Genomic DNA, 26,653 nt, shown 5'->3' on the forward strand with positions numbered 1-26,653 from the left:
CAAATCCATCGGAGATATAATCTTTTAGTATCAGATCCCCCCTCTTTTTTGTGTTTTATATACGCGATGTTAGTCATAGATACTTTGAGACGCGGACCCACGGCTTCCCCTGATGTAACACAATAATGCTCTGCCTACAGTGACGTCTAATGATTTGCGTTATCTAGTAAGCAGTAATCGTGCTTGCTCACGACACCCTACCGTTCACAGCGCTTACCGAGAAAGCCAAGAGACTTTTTCATGGTTTGCGTTTAATGTTTATTTTTAGTGACTCCTTCAGTACATTTTGAAATGAACATGTCGATGTCACTTCTACTTTCACTCAGAAAACGTCATGATAAAATGTACGTTACACAAATGCATTGTGTCGTACAGATATCCCTCATGCATACTAGCCTAGTTAAGATAATAACATTACATGCTTTCATTCGTTACAGACAACTGGCAAAACGTTAACGCTTGCTTAACATCGTACGACTTGCATACGAAGCATGGACGTTACAAAATGTAACCACCATCCAAATCTATTGTACGCTGTGAGATAGTTGGGTTAAACTATTATTCTAACTCATAAGGAGACGACCGCGTCCCTGACGTAGCGATGGTCGCGTGGTTTAACGTTCCCGGACCCCGAAGCGGCGGAAGAAATCGTCCATCTCTTTCTGCAGCTCCTCTTCCTCGCCCCTCCGGTTTTCTGTGAGATGACATGGTGACAATGGTTCAGTTGGCATCTATAACACACTTCCTGTGGTGTATGTACACTGTATGTCCTGTTCTTTTAACAGAATGACGACAATGTGGGAGAGTCTCCCTGATCCGAAGACAACTCACCAACACACATACATCCACTTGCCGGTGGTCGGGTCGTACTCGGTCCGGCAGGACGTGCGGGGGTCTGCGCATGCAAGGCCAAATAAATAAATAGAATGAAATGAGTCATTCCGTGATCTGATTCTCTGTCGTAAACTACATGTTTAGAGTCCTCAGCATAGAGCTAGGCACAAATGATCGTACAGATTTGCCGGTGGTAAGCAGTAAACGTGCTCACTCACGCTACCACTGACAACGCTTACTGAGAAATGGGTAGACGAGAGGACAAAACCAAAGAATACATGGACGGCAAAATATGGAGCGTCTAAGTACATGACTGCTTGTATGTGAGGAAGTTATGCTGTGTGTAATTCATGATCATCAGTAGGACTATTTACCGACTAAACGGTTTGCTGCCAATGAGATCATTATATTCGTTTCTCAAAGGAATGAGTCACAGAACAATGTAAGTGTGGGGTCAGTTCATAAGTGTCTAGTAGGGAGAAAAGCAAAGTCACACACACATAATGGTGGAGATAAGCCAGAAAGTAACTCGAAGACACCAGAATAACTAAGTACAAACGTACCGTCACGCTTCCCCATGAAGGCGTCCATTCGTTTCCCTCCTCTATCCAGCAGCCTCTTCCCCATGAAGGCGTCCATTCTCTTTTCTGCTTCCCGTTCCGCCTAAAACACAACAAGACAAGTAACTAACAGGGTTCAGTGACAGATAATTATGTCATTCACTACCTCATAGTCTGATCTGTGTTCATACTAAAATGGGGGCAACATTTATTTGATACGTAGATCTGATTCCAAGATAACCATGCCCCGCTCATGTAGCCACAGTTTATCAAGGAAGTGAGTTGAATACTTTCTTCCTTGTAATAATAACCGTTAAGAACTTTAGAATTGATTTTTTATGGACAACGCAAGTGATGCAATTTTTTTTGTTCTCTCCACCGCCGTATGAAGCACAGTGAGCGACATGTATTCAAGCAGTCACTTCGTGTAAAAGTATGTTACAATTCTCAAAACGTTCCAAGATTTGAATAGAGCAGAGTTAGGCTTATGCAAAGACCCTGTAAACTTTTTTTTTAAATAGCCGTAAAAGCGTTTGCACATTTTTCCATTTTAAGGCTTCTTCGTCCGCAAATGATAAAAGGAAATGGTGAAACTGGCGAAAGAATGATAACGATTATGCCTAGAAAAACCTTAAACAGTATTTTTTTTGCTTCTTTAGTCTAAAACGAACCTCCAACGGTAAATCACGCTTCCCCATCCAGCCGACGTCCATTCGTTTCACAAAGGCGCTAGGGTCGGACATTCTCTTCCCCAACCAAGCAGGGTCCATTCGTTTCCCTCCTCTATCTTGCCTCTTCCCCATGAAGGCGTCCATTCTCTTTTCTACGTCCCGTTCCACCTGAACCCAAGAAGACAGAGTACTAGTAACTAACAGGGACAATGACAGACCATTGTGTCTATTCGGCAATATAACCGGTAAACCCCATTGCATGATCTATGTTCGTACACTCTACTAAAATGGGTTTACATTTGTTTGATGTCTAACAGTCTTCCTATAAAAAATGTCATCGTTAAAAGGTAGGCTGTGTAGCTATATATATAGTATGTGCTCAAGTGGACATCTCCGCCGGGCAGGCAATCAACCATCCATATGCAGATAGAACGTTTGAATCCCCCCTCATTGGCTAAAAGATGCTAGTAAAGTTACGGAGTTGACTTTATAGGTACCGGTGCCCTTAAAAGTGATAGTGTTGCGATATGTCAACAGATCTGACCTCTTTCTTCTCGTCCTCCGCACATACGTGGAAAGCGACCAGCACCAGCAGAAAGGCGGTTATGAAGAGTCGGAGTTCCATGACGTCGCGTCAACCTAGGAGAGTAGCAAGAAGCCGGGGATATCAGAACATTCAAGCGGTTTCCTGAAAATTACAAGATGTCTAGACCTGATCGATGCATTTTGCACTGAGGCGTTTTCGGCCAATTCTGTTTCTTCAGCAAATAGATAGTGAGAATTGGCAAAATAGGGTGAATGCACAATTAGCCCGGCAAGCTAGCCGGCCACAAAGGGTTGACGGCGAGAATTGAGGCGTCATCAACAAGGATGCATATGGGTCATGTTGGCGTAGACGTCTGCACAAACGTGGCAAACTCTCCTCGTCCACAAAAATTCTTACAACACATTCCTTCATTTAGCATATATCAGTGAGCTGGTGTTTTTAAGTTATTGTTTATTCAAGATGTTTCTAAGCTTTGTCTGTCCAATATCTCAAACAGCCGGAAAAACTCTGCTTTATTCAACATGAACATTGTGTTCTCTACCGACTTGCAGCATCTCTTAGACAAGCTCTTGAAAATCTTAAAGTCCACAGTGCTAGGTATAATCTCAAAATAGAACGGCTCAAAAGGAAAGAAGAGTCCCAACTTTAAAATCTCTCGTGTCGGGTTGAATAGAACGTCCTGCCAACATTGTCAAAGCTGACCACGCTAGATCTAAGCTTGATACTGTTTATATGCAGTGCATAGGGAGAAGCATTAGGAACGTAGATAATACTCACGGATTCTGTTCGACAAACAGAACTACGGGCAGCAACAGCAGCAGGAACTGTACTGGAGGAACACTGCGGTATGGGCGTCCTCACCAGCTCAGGCGTATTTAAGGGTTTATGGACAAATTCAGCGGAAATTAGACGTGAAATAGAGCATCATGTTTGACATCCGCTTGATATCTCAATGCACCATGACTCGACATAAATACTTGTACCAGTATGTGTAACTGCTATTTGTCACCATTATCGTAATTACCTCCTAGAAAATTGGGTCATTTACTTACTATAAACCAAAGTGATCTGAAGTAGAAATTATCATACATAGCGTGTTTGCAACCCCTATTATCAAACGACGGACAAGGTCACAATGACGTTTTGTGACAGTTCTGGATTGGACGGACGTACAAAAAAGCTAGGTTCCACGTCAAGAACTTGTTGTGATCTGTGTGAAGATGCCAGTCACCGGAACGGCACAGCAATTTCTTTACGGATCATTGAAGCCATCATGACCCTTCCTGTGCCGATATGGTACCCGGTTGCTGATCAGGCAAGACTAACTACAGTAGTGCGGTTTTACTAACGACAGTAAAACTTACCATAATCTAACCATAAGGTAAAACCTGCCCTACAGTAGGGCGAAGTCATAGAAATGTACGGACAACTCGTTTCTAATAACTAGTAATGGAGTGACCTGCAGCCTTCGTCAGTCTGAAAAGTACTTAATATGTAGAGAATGTTTCGACGCCTATAAGCGAAAAGCACATCCCGAATGTCAAAGTTTTGGGCCATCTAGCTTTTCCATGATTCGGATTCTATAGATAGAGGAGTGTGTGAATGACTTTGACAACGGCATGTGTTTGCAAGTTTGGTTCTCAGTATCTCTGAGCTCATCTGCTACATGTGAGTCGATAACCACATATGGCAAGAGATCCATATGTATTCAGCATCGGTCTATCATTTCTTTTTATTTACTCAATTAGTTACTGCACTGTTTCGGTTTTGCTGTCTCCTACTTTATCCCTATAAAGACTGATTTATCTGTCGGTGCTTCCGAAATCCACACTGTGAAATATCCCAAACCAACAAATGCAGGTTACTGAAATGAAAATTACATTTCTCCTTAGACTAGAAGTTAGTGGTCCTCAGAGGCAGCGGCATGTGCGAGACATGGCAGCCGTCATACGCTGCATGTTAATGCTCTGGAAACGTCGACGTCAGATGGCCAAAGGGTGAGATGTTTACCTGGTTCCGGCTATTAAGGGAGTGGGCTTAAATCTAGATTTAAATTCAAATTTAGGGTACTTCAGTTTCTAAATACATCACAATTGCAAAACCTCACCGAAATAGGCAATTCTTACAAGATGGTTTGTCACACTTTATTTTAATGGTATGGAGATGTCAGATGGCCAACAAAGCGTAAGATGTTAGTCTATTGAGGGAGTGGGCTTAAACTTTGATTTAACTTTACTATGCTACTTGTTAGTTTCTAAACAGATCACAAAAAAGGCAATTCTTACAAGGTATGGTTTGTCACATTTTATTTGGTCAGGTTCAAAATTATAACTCCTGAGAACGCTATAACATCTGTTAATACCTAACTTTACTGTCTTTCTACACAAAATGCCTCGGCCAAGCTATATCAATTTTGCAATAAAGAAATACATGTACACTTCTGCAGCAAATTCTAAAATCAAGACGGTACAAAAGAGTAGAATCTGTTCACTGTCACCACCATAAAAACAACTGAGATTCCCTTCCATCAACACAATGCAAGCGCTCATAGTAACCCAGTCGCCAGTGTCAGTACTTTTATGCATTCAACACCTGAGAGCCGTAAGTGTAAAGTACGCACATGTACCTTTTGCTCATCACTTTCGAACCTTTCCGTTAAAACATTCAAGACTTCTGTAATGGGGAATACTTCCCGGACTAGGCTTGAAAACGTTCTTTTTTTAGTGGAAAATACTGGGGTATGAGTTTGTGTCACTTCAATCAAGTGGAATCCGTGGGACAAATCGAATAAAAACTCGAATTGTGATATACTGAAATGAAACGATGTCATATCTTCAGAAATGTCCTAAATCCACAGATTTTGTTAACAAGGAAATATCTCATCATCTAAAATGGACAGGGAACGATATGGTGGACATTTTCTTTCAAATATCATCATTAAAGGTCTCCAACAGAATTCAACTTGATCAGACATGGTTATGATAAACCAATCTGGAACGGACTGGTTCCAGTACTGTGATACTGCTGGACACGGCAGACTGTATATCACTGTCAATACGTGCCTTCGACATGCTAGGGAAACATTTGATTGGACACAACTGTTTTTTCAGTGCTGTAGAAGTTTGTTTCTAAAACACAGGTACTACACTCCACTAAACTGTGCACATAAATTCTTTGTTGAGGCGGAAAACATAACACAAATTTGCTTTCTCTTTGTGTTCACTGAATACAGTACGGCATAAAATGTTGACTTGACAGTCAAACATAGGCCTGAACACATCAGTTCTATTCATACCTGTTGGCAAAGTCAACAAAAACATACAAAGGTTACACTGTGTTAAGTTACCCAAAAGACATTTGATGACTGGTTAGGACTCTTTCTTGTATCTTCACTATTACATATCATCTATAATTGCCACAATATACAAACAGATCTTCTCAGCTCAATCCTGGTAGGGTACTTAACAGTAATTATTGTGAATCAAATCTACACAAAAGCAGCCATGTATGTAAATTGCATCTTCTTATGATCAGTCCAACTCCTTACCCTGAGATGCCAAGTATGCCATATTGAATACTAAGTACATGTACCTTCATCATTTTTCTTCATCATCATGTAACAACATGAAATCTAAACGTATGTCATTCATCAAATTACAGACAAAAAGAAAGATTGCTACAATTCAGACACTATCATCTTTCTGTCCTCATACGATTAGTAGATGGCCCGTCACACTTTGTCTCCCCCACCATGTCTAGGAGATTGGGCCGAGTGATATCCAAAACATGGGGGCATCCGTTTGCAGCAGATGAAGAATTTCATTTTGACATCTATACTTATTCACTTTCTACCAAAAAATAATAAGTGACAACATATACAGGGAGTTGACTCCACCTGTCTACAAAAGAAACATTGAACAAAGTTAGCCTTCTGTTCAGTACTCTGCTTCTGCTCCAGAAGTAGAAGGTACTAGTTCACTGGTAAGTTAGAGAGTAAAATATCAAATATAGTCCATCATTAACTTGACAGAATGGATGTCTAAATCAATCAGAATGTTTGCCATGTTCCACAATTTCCTTCTACCTCAAAGCTGTACATACATCTCTCTCTTGCCAATGATCTGTATCTCTGACAAAACTGAGTCACTGGGAGTCATGCTACAGATTGCACAGTCATACCTGACAAGCCACAGCTTACATGGTACATGTCACTAAAATAATGTAGAAATCTAGGTCCATGTAGTAAAGTTTATATGACACAAGCAGCACAATCTCTTTCACAGTTGGCTGCATCTCTCTAACAATTTGAAATCCAAGTCTGCATGATTTTGTACCAACAAATTAAAAAGTATTCTTCTCATTTCAAGTTAACTTTTATCCCAGCTTACGTAGGTTATTGGCACCTAGTCTATATTGGTTACGGGGTAAGGCAGCAGGCCTGTTCATCGGTATGTATGCAGTGTCTTCAGAACCTGTGATGCTGCATGTGCCTGTACCATTCCTCCTGACCGTTGAACCTCCTCCCACAGAACCAGCACACAAAGGTGTACACCAGCATGCCCGTCACGGGGTCACCATGGGCAACAACGTGAGCCTGCGGACCACTCGGAGCCTGTTTGTGCCTCTTTGTGTGACGCTTCCATTCCACCTTCCTGAAGAACCTACGCCCGCAGAAGTTGCACTGTCGTGGGGCGATTTTCTGGGGGCGGCCGCTGACTGCCACATCATCTGTGGCGGGATCGGTGCTTCTAGAATCCATGGATTCTTCCTCCACGTACAGTTCTGATTGTGGGAGTGACTCAGCATGGCTTGTGAACCCACGCTGACTTGCACGAGGTGCTTTGGATTTGTGCTTGGCGCTGTGGACCTTGAAGTGCTTCTCCAAGAGGTGCTGCAAGTCGGTAGACCAGGAGCACTTGCTACATTTTATAGCATAGTTCTCGGTGTGGTGTTTCATGTGATTATTCAGGCACCTGGTGTCAGAAGTCTCATACGGGCACTCCTTACATTGAAGGTACCGTGGCCACTGGCCCATATGCTTCCACTGTATGTGAGGTAGAATTGATCCAGCACACTTTGTGGTGAAGTCGCACTCATCGCAGCGGAATATCTTATCTTCTGAATGTCTTCCCTTGTGGATTAGCCACAGGTACTTCTTCTTAGTACTGAATTTGCAGCTTGGACACTTGAACAGCACACCAGATGATTCTATGCGTTGGTACGACTTGTCCACCTTTGTCATTGGTACTTTGTCAGCAGCCTTATGCTTAGGTCCATCCTGTTGCTCGACTAGGTCCCCTTCACTGTTCCTGTGCTGGTTGTTGATGTGTCTGGTGAGATGCCGCCGGAGTTGACATGCAAAAGTGCAATGGGTGCACTTGAAGGGCAGCTTGGCTCCGTGGTGCATGAGGTGGATCTTGTACGCCCTGTGGTGATGCGTACTGAAACTGCAGTGTCCGCAGTAGTGAAGTCGCTTCTGCTTGTCTGTCGTCCGACGGGGGTTCAGAGCCCTTCCGTCCTTGGGGTGGATCTTGTGCTTGACTTCGTGCAGTTTCATCAGGCTGGCTATGGCAGTTGAAAAGCCACAGGTGCTACACTTCAGGATGCGCTGTTTCTGCCTGTCGTGCACCCGGAGGTGGCTGGACAGACCCCTGTTTTCCTTGGCAGAGAAGCTGCACTGCGGACACTTGTAGGGGTGATCAGCATCGTGACCAATCAGGTGGTTCTCATACTCCCTCTGCTGTCTTGCCCTAAAAGGACACAGGCTACAAGTATAGATCTTTCGACATTCTCTGTCAGTTAGCTTCTTCATCTTCTGTTCTTCCATCAGTGTTGGATGTGGGGCGTTCTTGTGGGTCTGCTCGTGGGCCCTGATAACATACTTTTTTGGCGAGGTAAATGAGCACAACCTACACTTGTTGGCGAAGTTGGCAATATGGCTATACCGGTGCTTCTTGAGTGCCTTTTCCCACTGGCTGACAAAGGGACACTCTGGACACTGGAAACATTTCTCAGAGGGGTGATCTTCCCTCCTGTGGTCATCCAGGTCTGTCTGGCTCGCGTGGGGAAGCCCACAGGTCAGGCACTGAAAGTGGATTGATGGCATTTTTTTATGGCAAGGATACGACTGACCCTGGTGCAGCTTCTCGTGTGTTCTCACCACCGAGCTGTTGTTTGCACTGTAGGAGCAGAACTGACAGCGGAAAGGGAACTTACTCCTGTGGTGCTTCTGGTGTCTCTTCACATTCTCCTTAGAGGAAGACCTGTAGGGACACGATGGGCAGGAGAAGGCCTTTTCTAAGGTGTGTGAATGAAGATGTTTGATGAGTTTACTCCTGTCGAGAGTCATATAGCCACACATGTTGCACTGGAGGTCTGCAGCATTGGATTCCAGTCCATCATCTGAAACTGCTTGTTTAACCTCTTTAGCCATGAAATCCTCTGTATCTCCATGAAGCTTGCTGTGAAGCAACAATGACTGCATTGTGGTAGTTGAGTAGCTACACTTCTGACACTGCATTGGAGCTTTAATTTTGTGGTGTTTCATGTGTTTCCACAGGCTTTCATTCAACGCTGTTTTATAGGGGCAAAACTTGCATGAATAAGGCTTCTCCCCGGTGTGGGTTCTCTGATGCTTGACTAGCCTGCTCTTGTCTTCTGAGGTGTAATCACAAACTTGACACTCATATCGTTTCTTCACAATTGTCGCAGGCTCAGCTACGTGAGTGCGACTTCCTGTGGGGGTCGTGATTATCTTGTACTGAGGCTGCTTCATGGTGTGGACTTTCTCATGTTCTTTGGCATGAAAGTCCCGTTTTGCTGAGTATGAACAGAACCTACACTTGAAGGCGAAATTCCCTGTGTGATGCTTTTTGTGCCTCATGAGAGTTTCCTTCAAAGGTGTTCTGTACGGGCATATGTCACAGCCGTATGGTTTGAAGCCTGTGTGGGTACACATGTGTTCATCCATGCGCTTCTTGCAGTGAGCAGTGTAACTACACAGTTCACAATTATAGTCCATCTGACATGAGAACATGTTTTCTGGCTTAACCTTCTTCATTGCTTCCTCACTACTAGAGAGACTGGAGTTCATCTTGCTTCCACTAGGTGGCGTAGCTGACTGTTGAGTGACATCGGTCTCTTCTTCGTGAAGTTTTTCATGGTTTGTGACCACCCTAGTCACATCTGAACTGTAGCTGCAGTGTCTGCACTTCACGGCACCATTGCTCTCATGATGCTTGTTGTGTTTGGCTAAGGTATCCTCCAGACTTGTCTTGAATGGGCAGTGGGCACAAGTAAAAGGCTTCTCACCTGTATGCTTACGGATGTGCTTCACCAGCCGTGCTCGGCTGCACGCAATATAGCCACAAATCCCACAAAGCCTGTTGCCAAGACTACTGGATGGCAGAGCCTTGTCTGGGCCTACCTCGTGGACTTTCTCATGTAGAGTGATGGCCCTATTGCAGGATGAGGTGTATGTGCAGTATCTGCACTTCAGGGGAAGCTTGGCACTGTGATGCTGCATGTGCTTCAGGAGACACTTGGAGAAGGCCGACCTGAACGGGCACATGTCGCATTCATACGGCTTTTCCACATTCTCCAGGTGCACCTTTTGGTGGTAGGAGATGATTCGTGGCGAGGAGGCAGTGTACGTGCAGGACTTGCACTTGAAGGCCAGGTTTGCTGTGTGGTGTGTCTTGTGCTTCATAAGGCCACTAAGAGTAAGGCTACGGAATGGACATTCGTCGCAGGTCAGACCCTCTCCGGAGCGGGGCTGTCTGGCTGTGTTGTCTATCCCTGCTGCGTGTCTCATGTGCACCCTCTCATGGTTGGTGATGGCTCGGGGGAAGTCAGAGCTATAGGAGCAGAAACTGCACTTCAAAGCATGCTGCACCGTGTGGTGCTTCATGTGCTTCCATAGCGTTCTGGATTGACGGGTCCTGTATGGACACAAGTCACATGATTGAGTTCTACGACTTGTGTGGGTGATCATGTGCTTTGATAGCCTTTCCTGACTGGTGGTGACGTATCCACAGGTACCACATTCCAAGTGTGCATGTTGTTGATCATTAGAGTTGATATCCTCACTGTTACTTGCTGCCAGGGCACAATCTCCTTCTGTCCAGTTAGGATACTTGGCATGCAGGCTTTCATGTGGATTTGGGACATCTTCCCCTCCATTGCTGCTCTGGTCGGTAGAATGCTGCCCTGAGGTGGAGGGGCTGTTAGCTGCTGCCTGGTGGAGCTCCACGTGATTCTGGAGGCCAGTGGTGTTCCTAGCAGAGTAGCTGCAGAGATCACACTTGTACAGGAAGCCGGCCCCGTGATGGGTCTTGTGCCGATGCAGGTTGTGGAGGTACGAGGACGTGTAGGGGCACCATTTGCACCGGTGAATGCGGTTAAGGTTCCTCTTCCTTGATGATGGTTTCCCCTCGATCTTCACCCTTGGCGAGTTGTGACTGCCAGGTGATACAGAACTGGCCCCTCTCACATTACTTCCTAGACTGTCCTCTGTATCAGGTAAATGCCATTTCAGATGTTTGGCAAGAGCCGATGTGTTCCGGACAGAGTAAGTGCAATGTGGGCATTTGTGGGGAAGTTTTGCGAAATGCTGGAAGGTGTGCCGGTTCATGTTGGTGACTTGTCTGGCACTGTACGGGCAGTGCTGGCATTGGAAAGGCCTCTCTCCTGTATGCGTGCGCAAATGCCTCTTCAGGGCACATAAGTCCTTTGACATATAATCACAGCTGTGACACTCATACATCTTTACTGGACTACCCCTACTCATGGGATCCTGGTCTCTCTTATTAGAATCCAATATCTCGGAATGTTCTTCCTCTGTGTGATAGTCCGTCTGTTCCATGTTGATGTCCCCTACTTCATTGTTCTGGTAGTCCTCTGTGGAATGCTCAGAAAAGTTCTTGACTTGCTGTGGTCCCCCGTGCCATTTGAGGTGCTCAGACAAACCTAGCAGATTCCCGGCTGAGTATGTGCACTGTTCACACTTAAACTTAGATGGAGCACTCTTAGTATGGTGGCCCTCATGTCTGTCTAAATGGGCCTTGTATGTGGTTACATACGGGCAGAACCTACACTGGTATGTCTTTCCTGAGGTGTGGATAGCAGCATGCTGCTGAAGATTAGACAGAAGATGAGTGGTGTATTTGCAATCTTTACACTTATAAGTCTTCCCGGAGGACATGTGCTTGGCCTTGTGCAGCTTTAAGAGAGTCTCACTGGCAGTGGTGAACTGGCACAACGGACATCGTAGCCTCCCAGACACCTTCAATGGCTGCCCTGAGCCTTTGCTGCCAGCACCTTTCGGTGATGACCTGTTACTCTTGTTATCAATCTTACAGTCATGCACCTTGTTTTGATGAGAAGTGACTGCTGCCTGACTGAGGCTTGTGTAGGTACACAGCGGACACTTGAAAGGGTAGTTGGCAGTGTGATGCTTCATGTGCCTGTACCATGCCATGTTTCCCCTAGCCTGGTACGGGCAATGTTTGCAGTGAAATGGCTTCTCGCCTGTATGGATCCTACAGTGTCGATAGTAGTTCTCCCGCCAAGCAGTCGTAAAAGAGCAGCTTTTGCACTTGTATCTGGCCTTGCCGTCTTCACCAAACTCTTCAACAACTTCGTCCATCATCCTCTGTGTCTCTTTCTTGACAGGAAGTTCTTCCACTGCAGATGAACTTGAGGAATTCAGAGACATGCTTTTATCAGGACTCTTCATGGAAAGATCCAAAGGTACATTCATTGGTTGCTGTTTCTTTGGGGTCACCTGCAGATACTCCTCATGCACACGTTGCTCATGGATGCCAACACCGGCCTGGGTTTCAGCAAAGTAGTGGCACCACCTGCACTTGAAGGGAAGGGTCTCATCATGGTGTTTCTCGTGCCCCTGGATCTGGAAGAGGGTGATGGCCCTGTAGGAGCAGCGCTTACATTTGAAAGGTTTACTGCCCTCGTGGATCTTGAGGTGACGCTGAATGCTGGTAGAATGCCTGGTGTGGAATGGACAGTACTTACACCTGAACAGCCCTTTTCTATCCCTCGTTACCTTTGCTCGAGGGCTCTTCTCTGGGCTCTCAGAGTGCACAGTGCCATCTTCTGTTTTCGGAGTGCCTAGATTTTTATTTTCATATTTCAGGCCTTCGTGCAAGGTTTCATGTAAACGTGTGCTTGCCTTATTGCTGGTGGAATATGAGCAGTATTTGCAGGTGAACTTGGATCTGACCATGTGAAACTGCATGTGTGTGTTTAGGTTTGGCTTCTGCCTGGCCCTGTAGGGACAGAAATTGCAGGCATATGGTTTCTCGCCACTGTGAATTCTGATATGGGTTCGCAAGGTCTCCCTCCTGTACGTACTGAACCCACATTCATCACAAACAAACGTTTTCTCTGGTGTTTGGCTCTGTGTTGAAGGGGTACCTTGGTCTTTAGCCTTTTCCTCCATTGCCAGGCCAATAACATCAGGGGAAGGGACACTGTCATATGCTGTCTGACTATTGCTTGTGATTGATGACTCTCTGTTGTCCTCACTTGAGTTTCCAATGATACTGTTTGGAGGAATGGACATTTCTGTGTCTCTACCACTGGTAGAAGCAGCAGCATGGCGGTTTGCTGAAACTACAGGCAAAGTCTCAATCTTCACATGCAGCTTGAGGTGCAGACTAAGCTGTAAGTGTGATGAGCAGGCAAACGTACACAAAGGGCACTTCAGTGGCAGATTTGCACCATGAAACTCCCCGTGCTTCTTCATTGCTTCTGGGTCCTTTGTTGAAAAGGGGCAGTGTTCACACTGATGTTTACTGCTACCTGCCGCTGCATGGTGTTTTTGTTGATGGACGAGCAAGTACCTTTCTTGAACAGCAATGAAACTGCACTTGTCACATCTGTAGCATTTGTTGTTTAAGTGCATTTCCCGGTGTTTCAACAGATGATTAAGTTCTGGGGTGGTGAATGAACAGTTGGAGCAGCTGAACACTGTGTCATGGGTTTCTTCTGCTGGTTTCTCTTCTTGATGTTTTGGCACCTGCTCATCGTTCTCAGTCATATCACCCCTCTCTGCACTTTTGACACCATCTGAAATGTGCTTCTCTCCATTTGTTTGCTCAATATCTGTAGCTTGTTCTGGCAGTGTTCTGGATTCTTCATCTGTGTCAGACTCTAAGACAATCACTGGAATTGCAGGATCTGCTTCACTGCCTTGGACAGAGATGATCTCCACGTCTGAGCTGCTGCTTTCTCCTAGTGCTCCATTTGGTAGACATGGCGTGTTAGAATCTGCACTCAAATCAACCCCCCCTTCTTTCCCATGATTTACTACGCCAACGTCTGTAACAGTTTGGTCGTGGCCATCACTGTTATCATAGTCCATTTGCTGGCCAGAAGCATTAGTGTGTGCTGGCATCTTGCTGTTCTCCCCATCTCCTACCTCCTGCGTGCCATTGCAAGCCGACGTGTCTGCATCCCCCTCGCTGTGCTGTTCCAACTTGACATGTTTCAGGGCATGTATCTTGATCTGGTTGAGGGACAAGGTGGAATAGTCGCAGAGGTTACACTCGTAGCACTGCTTCCAGTCGTAGTGCGAACTCTTGTGCTTGTTGAGGTGGTACTCTGAGATGCATGCCAGCTGGCACTCATCACAGACATACCTGACTTTGTCAGGTTTGCTGACTGGGGATGACATCTTCTGTTCACGTGTCAGCTACACCAGGCATCAGTAGGCACTATAACCTGGGTAAAATGGGTAGAGAGAGATGCTCTTTACACACAACATTTCAACCCTGTCAGTGATATATTTGAGTCAGTTGTGAAAGAGTATTGGTATACAGATATTGGCTTAGTCCTTAATCTTTCCTGACCTCTAAATTGGCCCTTCTTAATTACAAAGCTGTTCAATGCAAGTTAATATATGTAGTTACTCTACTTAAAAGTTAGAAGGAAGAGATACCTTTAGAACATTCCTGAGAGCCATATAAGGACTGTATGTATATGTAACTGTCCATATTTAATCCAATTTTTTTTCTATTTTCAAAGCTTTCTTAAAGGTTTATTCCTACATGCGTGGGGATAATTGCCAACAAAAGTGTATTGGCATTTAGGTGATACATTACACCAAAATGCCATTTTCCTTACCTATACATGCAGAACTGAGGGTTCTGGGAGATTTAGCATGGGAACTCTTGCAGCCTGATCTCTATCTGAAACAGACAAGGAAATCAAATAAGCTCCAGTAAAAGCCTTTATAACATTTTTCTCTAGCTCTGAGATAAAAGATTCAGCATGTTTTCAACTATGTACATAATTATCACATAATAATGGGAGATACATTGTACCAGTAAGTAAACAATGTTAGCATCATTCTACCAGTAAGTAAACAATGTTAGCATCTAAAAACTGGGAAGGGTGGAAGAATGATGTTTTTTATCATTGCTAATGAGAATATGGATCATATAAAACATTTGTGACATACACAAATTGATATACATGACTCTCAATTAGAACGCACAAGTTTGTTCTTTTCAATCATCAAAATGCATACCTTCTTAGAAGATGTCAAATGAATATCAAAGTTCATCCGATAACATACTCAGATGTGTTTTTGCATCAAATCCTACCCATTCATCAGTGTATTGTTTCTTTTTAAGATGATCTTTTAACATGTATGAAGTTGATGAACTGCATTTTTGTCAAAGACTCAAAGTCAAACAATACTTAATGACTAACTTCCAAAATAAACAATCTGTCTGTTTGGAATGGGATCACAACCAGATTTGATATCTAAGGGCATGGATGAAACTTGATTCCGTATATGTTGTTGTACCTTAATTGGTAGTTGTCTTTCCTCAGGCTTCTGATAGCTCAGTGAGTCAGTCTGCCAATGTCTCAAACTGTGTCAGAGAAGTCCTCTGCAACCTCCTAGCACAGAGTGGTACAAAGACAGTCGTCAGTACTGTATACACACATGTATTCAATCAAGAGTCTCTGCTATGCTGCTATCATCTTTTCAGCTTTATGAAGTACATTTGTACCAGTGAACTTTCCTTGCCAAGTTGGGACAACACAATATGTGTGCATGTGTATATGTCACAGTCAGGGTAGTGATTCCAATCTGCAGCAATTCTGACGGCAGAGATCAGAATCTGTCCATGGAAGTCATTATTAGGATTAGGGGTGGATACCGGTTTGGCTTAATAAGGTTCAAGTCCAAGTTTAGGTCCAGAGATTTACCTGAACCTGGACCTGATCCTGTCCAGTTGATGTTTTGTTTCATTAGACCAATATTAAGCATAGAGAATTGATACTGACACACACGACTATAAAAGTTTCTTGGTGAGAAGACTTTCAAGATAAACCTGTGTTTGATATTTGAATTATTTCGCATTTTATGTTATAAAGGTCCGAATCAGGCCCATCGAACCGTTATCCATCACTAATATACACACATGTATTCAATCAAGAGTCTCTGCTATGCTGCTATCACCTTTTCAGCTTTATGAAGTACATTTGTACCAGTGAACTTTCCTTGCCAAGTTGGGACAACACAATATGCGTGCATGATTGTGTAGATGTCACAGTCAGGGTAGTGATTCCAATCTGCAGCAATTCTGACGGTAGAGATCACGATCAGGGTCTCTGTCCATGGAAGTCATGATCAGGATGCTAGGAATGTGTTAAGGTCTCCCATTTATACATCCAGAGTTTTAATCTAATCCACTGATTTAAAATGACAATGTCATGGATTGAGGATGAGATTCTGACTGTATTTTAAGTGAATATCCCCACATGCAAAGAAAAAAATCACAGACTGAGCTCTGATTGGGATCTTTATTCTGTCAAATTGCAGCCCCTACCCTGACATTTATTATGTCACCTACATGTAGTTCATAATTTCAAAGACCAGCAACACAGGTTTTCATTACAAAGTTTCCATCATCCATGCACAACAATGCCATAGAGCATACAAACATGTACCACATGTACACATACCACAATGTTTGGTCTACACTGACTGTAACTGGCTGGGCATGCCAATAATGATAATATTTGCAAGACAAACATGACACCAGTACTTAAATAATCATCACATTGATCTTCTAGAGAAGTTTACCAGTGACTATCCTCTCATGTACATGTAATTGACAACAAAAACAATCATACTTATGACAAGCTGCCACACCCTACTTTTCACCAGGTCTAGATCTCCTGACATTCTTCCCTGTACAGTGAAGAACCGGTAGCCATTTTGGTTTTCCATGCATGCATTATATACATGTATATGTTACCATAGATGTACATAAATCCGAGTGCACAACTCTTATCCACATAACCCAGTATTTCTCTGTATTTAGAGTCAGACCTTAGATTTAGACTGCAAAACGCACAGGTTCTACCTTCACTTCCAGGACCTCTTGGACAAGCTGTCTCCTGACCTCTCCTTACATCAGATGTTTCACACAAATTCCATTTGTACCCATTTCAAAAGAATCACCAGCTGTTGTTTGGTCGTCATAGCAACAGCCAGACAATTATCTTAGAAATGATGCCAGCATCATCATATCATCCATATTGAGAGAAAATCTCAGCTATAGAAACTCAGCTAAAGAAACATATAGACCCAACAAAGCTTAGTCCAAAATCCAAACCTGGAACAATAGCAAGATCTAAGGGGCTACCCAAAATGGCCATAATGGCCAGGTGGTCCTTGTGCAGAAGTGGTCAGGTTTGAGTAAACTTTGAGTGTACATATGATATATATGTGCCAGTAGAGGACTGGTTCACTCAGAACCTTCAGTTTCGTTGGCTTAAGTCCAATACAAATGTCTGGAAGCTGAAATGCATGGATTACAAGCCAGCTAACATATACATGTTATTGGAAGCTTCTTCTCTGTCCAAATGACAAATTGCCTTGTCTTTATCAGGTATAGGTATACCATTTAAAAAAACACTGGATTGTCTTCAATTCATCTGCAGCCAAAGAAAACTGATCCAGGGATGTTTTCCATGTCACTTGTCCAGGACACACCCATGGGGAACCTGCCAGTTCATACATGTATGCACATAAACAATGGGGCGCTTGTCTTTCTTTCCTGAAAGGCCACCTACATGTAGTTCACCTTTATAAGTAGTGATAATGATTACTCCTGTGAGTATAACCAAGAACATTCAAGTACCTTTAAGTATGAATGTTAAAAGAAAAAAGATGTTGTATAACTTATAATGTATGCTAGAGCCATATCAATACATACATGTCATATACACATGTACCTACAATGCATGCAATATAATTTACCACTCAAGTAAAACCAATTTCAAGATTGAAGTCACCCAGATTGACTGACACTAAACATACAGCCAAAATGGAGGTATAATGAGGATATTTAGGCCAGGGTGGAAGGATCCTGTTGATCTTATCACCTCTCAGGGTCACTGACAGAGCAGGGCTTGTACATTGAACAGGCAGTAGAAGCTGTGTCAAGTCAGGGTGAAGATAAGTACCAGTAACAACCATAACAACCAGACTTCTGCTGTAGCCAATATCACATCATAACCAGGTGCACAAATAGACCATTAGCAGGGTAAAGGTTACCTATAGAAGTTTGAGAAAGGACTGTCTCCATATTGGGACAAATGAATACCTTGCCTCAGTCCCATAGCTGAGTAGCCATGAATGAATACAAACACCCTAAATCTTATGTAGTAAATGTAAGGCCTTTTACCACAATAGGCAAACATGCTTCATACATGTAGCTATAAATTAAGTATAAAGTTTTGTACAAAGTAGGTTTTCAACATCTTGCCACACTGAATTATTAAGTAAATTGTGGAAGGGGAAGAAACTTCAATCAGCAGTTTTCAATGAATCACACCAGTTCAGAAATGCATTGACCCATGATTGTCTGCAACTGAAACTGCAGAAAAGAGAAGACTTTGAGAGACATATGATCATGAAGATAGACAATTAAGTCAAGCTAGCAAAAGAACGAAGGAAAGCTTTGTCCAGAAACTTGCAAGAACTGAACTTGTATTTGAAATTTTAAGATTTCCTGAACAGATTTTAAAATGGCATTTTGACAACAGTGGTATGTCAAGCATGGCACTCAATGGTTGTTCATTCTACCTTTTGTTACAAGGCAAGCTATGTATTCCCTGAACCAATAAACTCCTTGGTTATATTCAAAGAATAGAAACTGCTTGCCTGAACCAAGGATGTTAAAACCATATATAGTTCAAAGTTCAAAACTTACTTTATCAAAATCAAACCAAAAGGCAAGTAATGCTGTAACAAAGAGGTGCTGATTAATGTGCTTGGCAAGCACTCCTCACATACCTTCTGAATGAGCCATCAGAACATTTCAGACTTTGAGCAAACAACACAATGGAGTCTCGTTAGACCACCAGGCGTGACCTCTAAAACTGCCATCATGGCATCTCAACTGACAGCCATTTTGTTTTCAGCTTAAAGCTTGCCTGTGACTGTGAGCTATGTAGCAGCTGGCAACCACACACCATCACCGTACAGATTTGGCTTCCACAAAATCCCAACATGAACATAAATGTATATAAATTTTGCATGCACAAGGAATAATCTATTAAGCTGCAAAGATGTCCCCTTGCACTCTCTTCCCTGAGCAACTTTATAAGTCATTAACCAGAACTTGTCCAGATCCATTATTAATGTATGTGCCACTAAACCACTACTGTACAACTGCCTTACACTTTACAGATATGGCATGTAATAGTAGAAACATCCACCATTTGCAATGTTCATGTATGAAGCTCTGGGCTGGCTACAGCCAGTACAGGGGTCTGTTTCTTATGAATGCAGAACTACAGCCTTCCCACTGGTTTTTACATTGTGAATCAAATCACAGCTCAAGCAAAGGATGTAAAGATCAGGACCGGACAGGAAACAATGCCGTGCATTAACAGCCAGTTGTGCACGTCACGGCCAACAGGCAATCTACGTTTACACAATGGAGGCACCACGTGCCTTCTACAATCTGAAGCGCTAACAGAAGCTGTCCTGCAGATTCCATATCCTCTCCCCTCCATTGTCTGGCTGGAAAGCAGAGGACATGGATAAAGGCATGTTTACCGGGCACAGTGCTGCACGTTCACCACACTTGGTCTCCTGATATTACATACTTACCTAATCAGCCACTGGAGTCCATGCAGGGAAAGGCAGGGACATCTAAAACCTGCTCATTAACGCTACAATCCACAGCTAACATGGAAGGTACCACCTCACCACCACCACCACTCAGGCTGCTTCCAAGGATGCCTATTTGCATATGATTGACCCCACTGAAGGTCAGAGGTTACTGGATCTCCTCCCACAACTGTTCCAAAGATCAGATCATGTAGTTTCAAGCAGAATTGAAATCTAAGGCATTTCTGTACTTCACAAATAACAAACCATTCTGTTATCTATCATTTCCCAGCTTCACATTTGGCATGTCACCTTTTACGCTGCTTGTGTAGTTGATGACCAGACAGACAGATGTTTTCTATATTCACAACACTCTTCTACTCTTTGGTCTGCTTCTGGTAACAAACACCAGGATGTTCTACTGTGTGGGTTTTGCCATACAAGTAATTACTAGCATTAAAAAACACACACACCAGAACTTAATGAAAGAGTAATTGTTACATCATACCAACTGTGCACCATGACCATACCACTTCATCACCACAGCCTTTTCTGGTCTAATGATTTTCTTCCTGATACATGAATGACAACTGACCTCTCCAGACTAGATGCATTGCAAAGACTCAACTTTTAATTACAATTCTACCAATCAGGACAAATAACACCAACAGAACCTGTAACTTTACTACATTGTATAACATGAGATTGACTACAAAAAGAAAATGCTGCCACAAAAAAAGACTTACAAAAAAGATACAGCTCCTAATAATACTTGCCATGTCATCAACCTACATAAGGCTGTTAAAACAGCATCAAATGCTTCATGCAAATAACATGAAGACTGTATCAAATTGCACACCGCTACATACCTCATTGGGTAACTTTCAGTGAAAAACAACATCTATCCCACAACAAGAACTAAAACAGGATCTCAGATGATAAACATCTGTGAATTGTACAAAGCCTGTACTGATGTGGCTCATACACACCCCGAAAACTACATAAAGAAATGTTTGATGTTTCTTTATCATCAGCAGTTCTTTTCACAAAAAAGAATAATATGGGATTTGGATCATCTCGCCTTTGCAAGGTACCAGAATGTATCACAAGCGGAATTTGAAGGAAACAGTGTGTTGCTTGCGCCTAGGGCATTTTTTCTTTCTTCTAGGTAAGCAACTGTCTGTATTTGCATGTTATCTACATTTCATATTCAGATGCAATGTTATAGAAACTGAATCAAACATTGTAATAACAATGTTAACATTTTTGATCTTCACGGGGCAACTTTGTGTGAAATGATCAGCTTATAATCACAAGCAAGGTTTTCCTTTCAGTTCAGCAGCAGTCATGGATGTGCATATAATAGATATTATTCATATCATATAAAAACAAAACACTGCATTGCAGCAATTGCACAACAAGTCGCACCACAGCTACATTTTCACTTTATAAAACAATTAACTTTGTGATGTTTGTTTGTATATGTATTATCAATTGACATGATGTTAACCATCTATATCATTATAGATGCTATGTTTGCACAGATATATTTGTATATGTATATTCCATTCCAAAGCTAAATAATCCAAATTTTCAAACTAACAAGATCCAATGGCTTAACATTCAGCAAATTTCATTTTACATGTAGCTGCTAAGAAAATAGGCTACATGACCTGGTATTTTTTATTTCAATCAAGTAAGACTGCATATGAACAAAATAACAACAATGCTACACTCAGCAAGGACCATTACAAAGCTAATGCCAGTAAGGGTAAATGCTACATGTATAATGGTACAAGGCAAGGCAAGGCAATATACCTTGTTTACCTTGATCAGTAACTCAAATGAATATCAGTGCTATTATTTAGTATTGTTCAGTCTTTACCAATTGCAAAGAATATGCTCATTGCTTGTCATTAGCTGCTACAATGTATGTGTGAACACAAGCAAGGAGGGACAAAAACTAATAACTAACACTGACTGGTGACCTTTACTGTATAACTGGTTTGTTGCACCAATGACACCAAAGCATTCTAAGAATGAGACTTCGAATAAACAAGGTTTGGAAGCACCAAGGATATTATATAATGTCCTTGGTAGCACGATATTTGGAAACTATGGAGTCAAATGAGACAAGTTGAGCTTGAGCTTGTAATTTTATTTAGTGTAAAAACATTGGGAAGGTTGTACGTGTAACTTTGTGCATTCACAAACAACAGATCCCTGTAGCCAGAGCTTCATACATACACATTGCAAACTGCAAACTTTGAAAAAGGGTGGATGTATCTACATGGATATCTTTAAAGTGCAAGGCAGTTGTAGTACAATATTTGTACATTAGTATGCGTGCCATGGGGAAGGACAACGTCAACCACTGCAGATGTTGTTTTATCAGCTAAGTAAAAGCTGTACAGTACACTTTGTCATGTGGAAGTAAACAAAACATACTGGAGGCTGTTATAGTTATCAACCAGATAAGGAAGGCAGCACTCTCACTCAGGGTCTGGCATGGGAGCCTCCATGTTCTGACTTTTTGCGATAAGATTGATGGGATAAATCTCTAATTTAGCTACAAACATGTAAAAACTTACATATGCAAATGACCTGATTGAGTTTTTTTTTGGAGCTTGGGAGACACTGTTGTCTGGCATTAACACATGAACAAGTGTCTCTCTCATCACTGGCTCATGATTAGTTTCTGGCATGATGTGTGGGACGGCCTGAGCAGTTCAACAAAATAACATGTAGCATGGGCACCCAACAAAAGGGCTATTGATCTGGTCCCCGGAAAATAACTGGCAATTGTAAAACTAAAAGCCCTGGGTTGCTCATTGATTGTTGGAACTTCGACCTGGCTAGAGGCTTAGCATACAATTAACATTGCTGGACGGATTGCTTAATGCTCAAGGCAGAATTTAGAATATTTCACAAATCCTGACAGTAAAACTAAAAAGAATAACTGAGGCTCACTAAAGGGACTTTATACATTAGTGCATGTTACATGTTCAGCTCATACTTGTGCTACAAATCAATTGTGGATTGTTTTAAAATATATCTTTCCCTGAGAAGGTTCTGACTACACCACAGTGGCACAATACATGTATATGGTAGCTGTTCATATTCATGTAAGGATCCATCTTTGCTAACCTGAATCTTGTTGCAGAGGCAGCCCCAGCAACCAAATAAAATGTACTCTATCTGATGTTGCCATGCTTACAATTCAAGACATTCCCATGTTCAAACCTTTGTCTCAATATTGTTACACTGTTGCAATGCTGTTTATGAATGTACCAGGTACACCCATACTATAATGGCACCTTTTGTTTAATTAGCATGTTAAGATTCTTCTCTTGTCTTAGAGTTAGAGCTGTTCAACATGATTTCCAAGCTTTAGGCTCTATGTCTAATGCAATCATTCCACAGTGGCCCCATTTCAACAATAACAACAGATGTAACATCAATTTTCAATCCCAGGCAGTGATACTATTGGTACAAACACAAGATATGAAACACATACCCATAGCCATGCATGGACATCTAGCCTGAGTACCAGCCTTTGTAGTGACCGCTGGCTAAAAAAAATTTGCTTGCTGGTTAGCAAGCAAATTTTTTTTAGCCAGCGGTCACTACGGAGGCTGGTACTCAGGCTAATGGACATCTCCTGCAGGTCCAATCCTCTTTTAATTTGAAGTTTGAAAGGTCACATACATGAACTAGTACACCAACATTGCACTATAATCATGTGTAATTCTTAGCACACAATACAGACATGTATGCTCTCAACCTTGAGAACCATGTCTGATCATCAGTCCATGACTCAGTCAATGCCCAGCCAACAGCTTTACTTAACAGCTTTGATCTTCAACTTCAACTAGTTACCCCCAAATAACCCCGCTAGGGGCAAAGTAGGGGGGGAGGAGGTCCCAGACTAAGGCCCAATTTATACAGAGTTTTTTCAGATATCTAAAAATCCGCCGACATCTGAGCCTTAGATATCTGGACGCATTTATACACACCGACAGGAAGTACCGCAGGACTCACGCAGCGCGCTGATTGCACTCGTGACCCTATTTAACCTTTAGCGCGCGTTTCAAAATGGCGGGAGAACCGCCTGTGTTTTTCGTCATGATGAATATGGTATTCTTTCTTTATCTGACTCACGTGTGGCCAAACATGAGGCAGCAAGCAAGGTTTGAGCGTAAGAGGCGTTTGAGGTACCGGGGAAGACGACAGCGACCGGTCAGAATCAACGCTGCGTTCCTACTCGCTGCCCTTGTCGTGGCGGAGGGGGGAGGGCCGATCCACCGAACGATCTGGCATCACGAAAGAAGTCCGTCGTCCGTTTGAGAACAAATGGTCCTTGATGCTAAGAAGTTTTCCCGCTTTATCGCCCGCCAATATGCAAACTAGCGTGAACCCCGACCTCCAGATGTCTACTACGCGACACATTCTGTTTAGACATCCGGCTGGAGCGGTCGGGGACTCCCGCTGAGTTGTCGGGCGAATGCTTCAGAGTGGTCGGCTGAAATTTTCCCGACATCTAAAAAAACCCTCATTAAGACCATAAAATTCCTGTTTAGACACAGAAAAAAGCTGTCGCCTGGCAGATATCTGCAGTCCAGATATCTAGACAAGCTGTGTGTAAATTGGCCCTAAGGCAGCTGGCAGGCCTCTAGCCTGGCGCGGAATGACTCAACGGTGGGAGCCGTAACAACCGCGCCAGGCAGGGCGTTCCACTCGGGTATGGTGCCGGGGAAGAATGAGTATTTGATGATCAACTAAGAATTCACCAGTGCCATTCAATAGTATTTTCACATTGTCAGTGCCACTGCTACCCAGGATGCCCAACCCCTGCCGAGGTGATTTGTAGTAGTCTGGGCAGTCCAGTGGTTGACATTCCTGCCTCTGGACCAAGAGATTGGGAGTTCAAATCTCAACTGTTGCCGCTAACCCAACATGCACACTACTCAAAAGGATCGCAGTCCTTAGGACGGGACATTAATCTTTAGCACTCTGACGTAGCTTTTTGACATCCAATTTCCTATTGGTTACGGAGTTAGGCAGCAGGTTTGTTGAAATTGTCACCTGTACTTTCTCCCCCCCTCTTTTTATTGGTTAGCTATAACTTATAAGCAAGCCAGCGTTGATGTCAATGGAACAATAACCAACAAACATATTTAGCAAGTACAACCTCATTGTTCAAACTTGCACGTGGAAATTCTAGACCCAAAATTGCAGTATCTTGTGGGCATGGTAGAACATCACCTGGTTTTGGTTGGACTGCAAATAAACCAGGCAGAAAGAATCTGCTCTACTCTACTCTACATTATTCATGTATGTATGTATATGTCTACTACCCATGTACAGGCCTCATAATTTGATTCTTGTCAGTTTTCCTTTTTAAAGTTGACAGGCAAAACACATGAACTACATGTACTTATCTGATAAAATGTACATTTCAGTAATAAGTAGTGATCTCTGGCTTGAGGCATGTTATGTCCCACATGTTGTAAAACATAACGTGCAGGAGTAACTTCGGTTGGTCCCTAGGTTGATAACTGGGTTCAATCCACAACCCTTTAATAAAGAAAAATAATTCATCCATGCATGCAAATCTTCAATCAAATGTCTTGAACAAAATCTGATTTTCAAGCCAAGGGTAGGAAGTTTACTGTATAGACGCATGTGCCTGATTAAACACCTACGAGTTGCAGGCCAAGCTGGCAGCGGAGGGCTACTATTGCTTTGGGAATTCTTTATTCTAAAGTTTTCATGTGTGCATCATTGCATGTGCTAAAGATTTGTTGCAACAAACTGACACCTCCCCCCGTGCAAATCAATGTCTGGTACTAACTTCACAACAGAAATAGGAACACAAATGTAAAAGACGGATACGAGCTTAGTTCCTGTTCCCAAATAGGCTAGCAGTCAACAAAACCGTACCCGACCAAGTCAGATAAAATATTTGCAAGCCCCCCTCCCCACCCAGTCCATTGTCTGACAAAAAGGTTCCTGCCAACCAGTGTCTAACTATCCATTTCCCCACGTTTAAATACTCCTCCCGAGTAGCAGAAATGTATTAAGGAAACAACAGTAAATATACAGTACCTCTGACTGCTGACGCTGATCAGGTTTGTAACTTTTCCTTCCTCGTAATCAGCAGATCCCGACGATTCACTCGGGCGCACGGCGAGTGACCTGGCTTGACCTTCTCAAGGCGCGAATCACAAACCTGATTACCTCATCACTGTCGGGGTACCTGGGTGTTTTGCGTGTGGGTAAGACCAGTGACTAGGTTTGTTTGGCGTGCATGGCATGTGCAATCTGTTGTCCTCCTTTTATATATATTATTGGCTGCCTGCTACATCAGAAAGCTGACATGGACAGTTTGAGATTGTTCCGTAGTTGAGGAAATCTAAGACTTTAAAATGTATGTCCTGAGCTAAGGCGCTGTAGGGTCATTGGACACGGTCCATTTCACAGTCCTGTACTTCACTGCACCCGACCTGCATGGCATGGTCCTATTCGAGCTCTGAGCGTATGAGAAACACTACGGTAAAATTGTACCAGAGGAAATTAATGATGGGAGCGGCTTTTGTAAGTCCGACGTGTCACCATCAGTTTTATTTGTTCGTTAAATGTGTGCGATTTGTCAGGGATGAAACCTTGTCATTTTGCACTGTCGACAGATAATACCTCATCCTGGCCCTCCCCCTGAGAGCAAGGAGGTTATATCTGCCTTGGAGTGTGTGTGGGTGCACCTACGCCCTCACTGGCTCCCAAGGGAGGTCTCGTCCATTGCGCTGTGCGGTGTGTATAACCCCCCAGCTTCACGAAACGAAGCAGCGCTGTTAGCCCACCTGTCGGAGTCGATAGACGT

At 43.0% G+C, this 26,653-nt stretch overlaps 2 protein-coding genes across 3 annotated transcripts; both read right to left on the reverse strand.

Moving 5' to 3' along the window:
• Nucleotides 1-234: 234 nt before the first annotated feature.
• On the reverse strand, nucleotides 235-26,013 carry LOC136430288 (zinc finger protein 142-like). Of its 2 annotated transcripts, none has more exons than XM_066420768.1 (8): nucleotides 25,882-26,013; nucleotides 15,445-15,539; nucleotides 14,757-14,821; nucleotides 3,390-14,354; nucleotides 2,610-2,704; nucleotides 1,398-1,497; nucleotides 832-895; nucleotides 235-694 (listed from the first exon to the last, which is right to left on the reverse strand). In XM_066420768.1, exon 4 carries the CDS (start codon nucleotides 14,305-14,307, stop codon nucleotides 7,078-7,080), a length of 7,230 nt encoding a protein of 2,409 aa, XP_066276865.1. In that variant the 5' UTR covers nucleotides 14,308-14,354; nucleotides 14,757-14,821; nucleotides 15,445-15,539; nucleotides 25,882-26,013; the 3' UTR covers nucleotides 235-694; nucleotides 832-895; nucleotides 1,398-1,497; nucleotides 2,610-2,704; nucleotides 3,390-7,077. The 2 variants fall into 2 exon arrangements, with proteins under 2 accessions (XP_066276865.1, XP_066276866.1); XM_066420769.1 differs by lacking the exon at nucleotides 25,882-26,013 and adding an exon at nucleotides 19,774-20,278.
• LOC136429390 (uncharacterized) lies at nucleotides 615-2,690 on the reverse strand. The gene is made up of 4 exons (XM_066419223.1): nucleotides 2,610-2,690; nucleotides 2,066-2,233; nucleotides 1,398-1,497; nucleotides 615-694 (listed from the first exon to the last, which is right to left on the reverse strand). Exons 1-4 carry the CDS (start codon nucleotides 2,688-2,690, stop codon nucleotides 615-617), a joined length of 429 nt encoding a protein of 142 aa, XP_066275320.1.
• Nucleotides 26,014-26,653: the final 640 nt, after the last annotated feature.

The sequence above is a fragment of the Branchiostoma lanceolatum genome, chromosome 3 (assembly GCF_035083965.1).
Source record: "Branchiostoma lanceolatum isolate klBraLanc5 chromosome 3, klBraLanc5.hap2, whole genome shotgun sequence".
NCBI classification, from domain to species: Eukaryota; Metazoa; Chordata; class Leptocardii; order Amphioxiformes; family Branchiostomatidae; genus Branchiostoma; species Branchiostoma lanceolatum.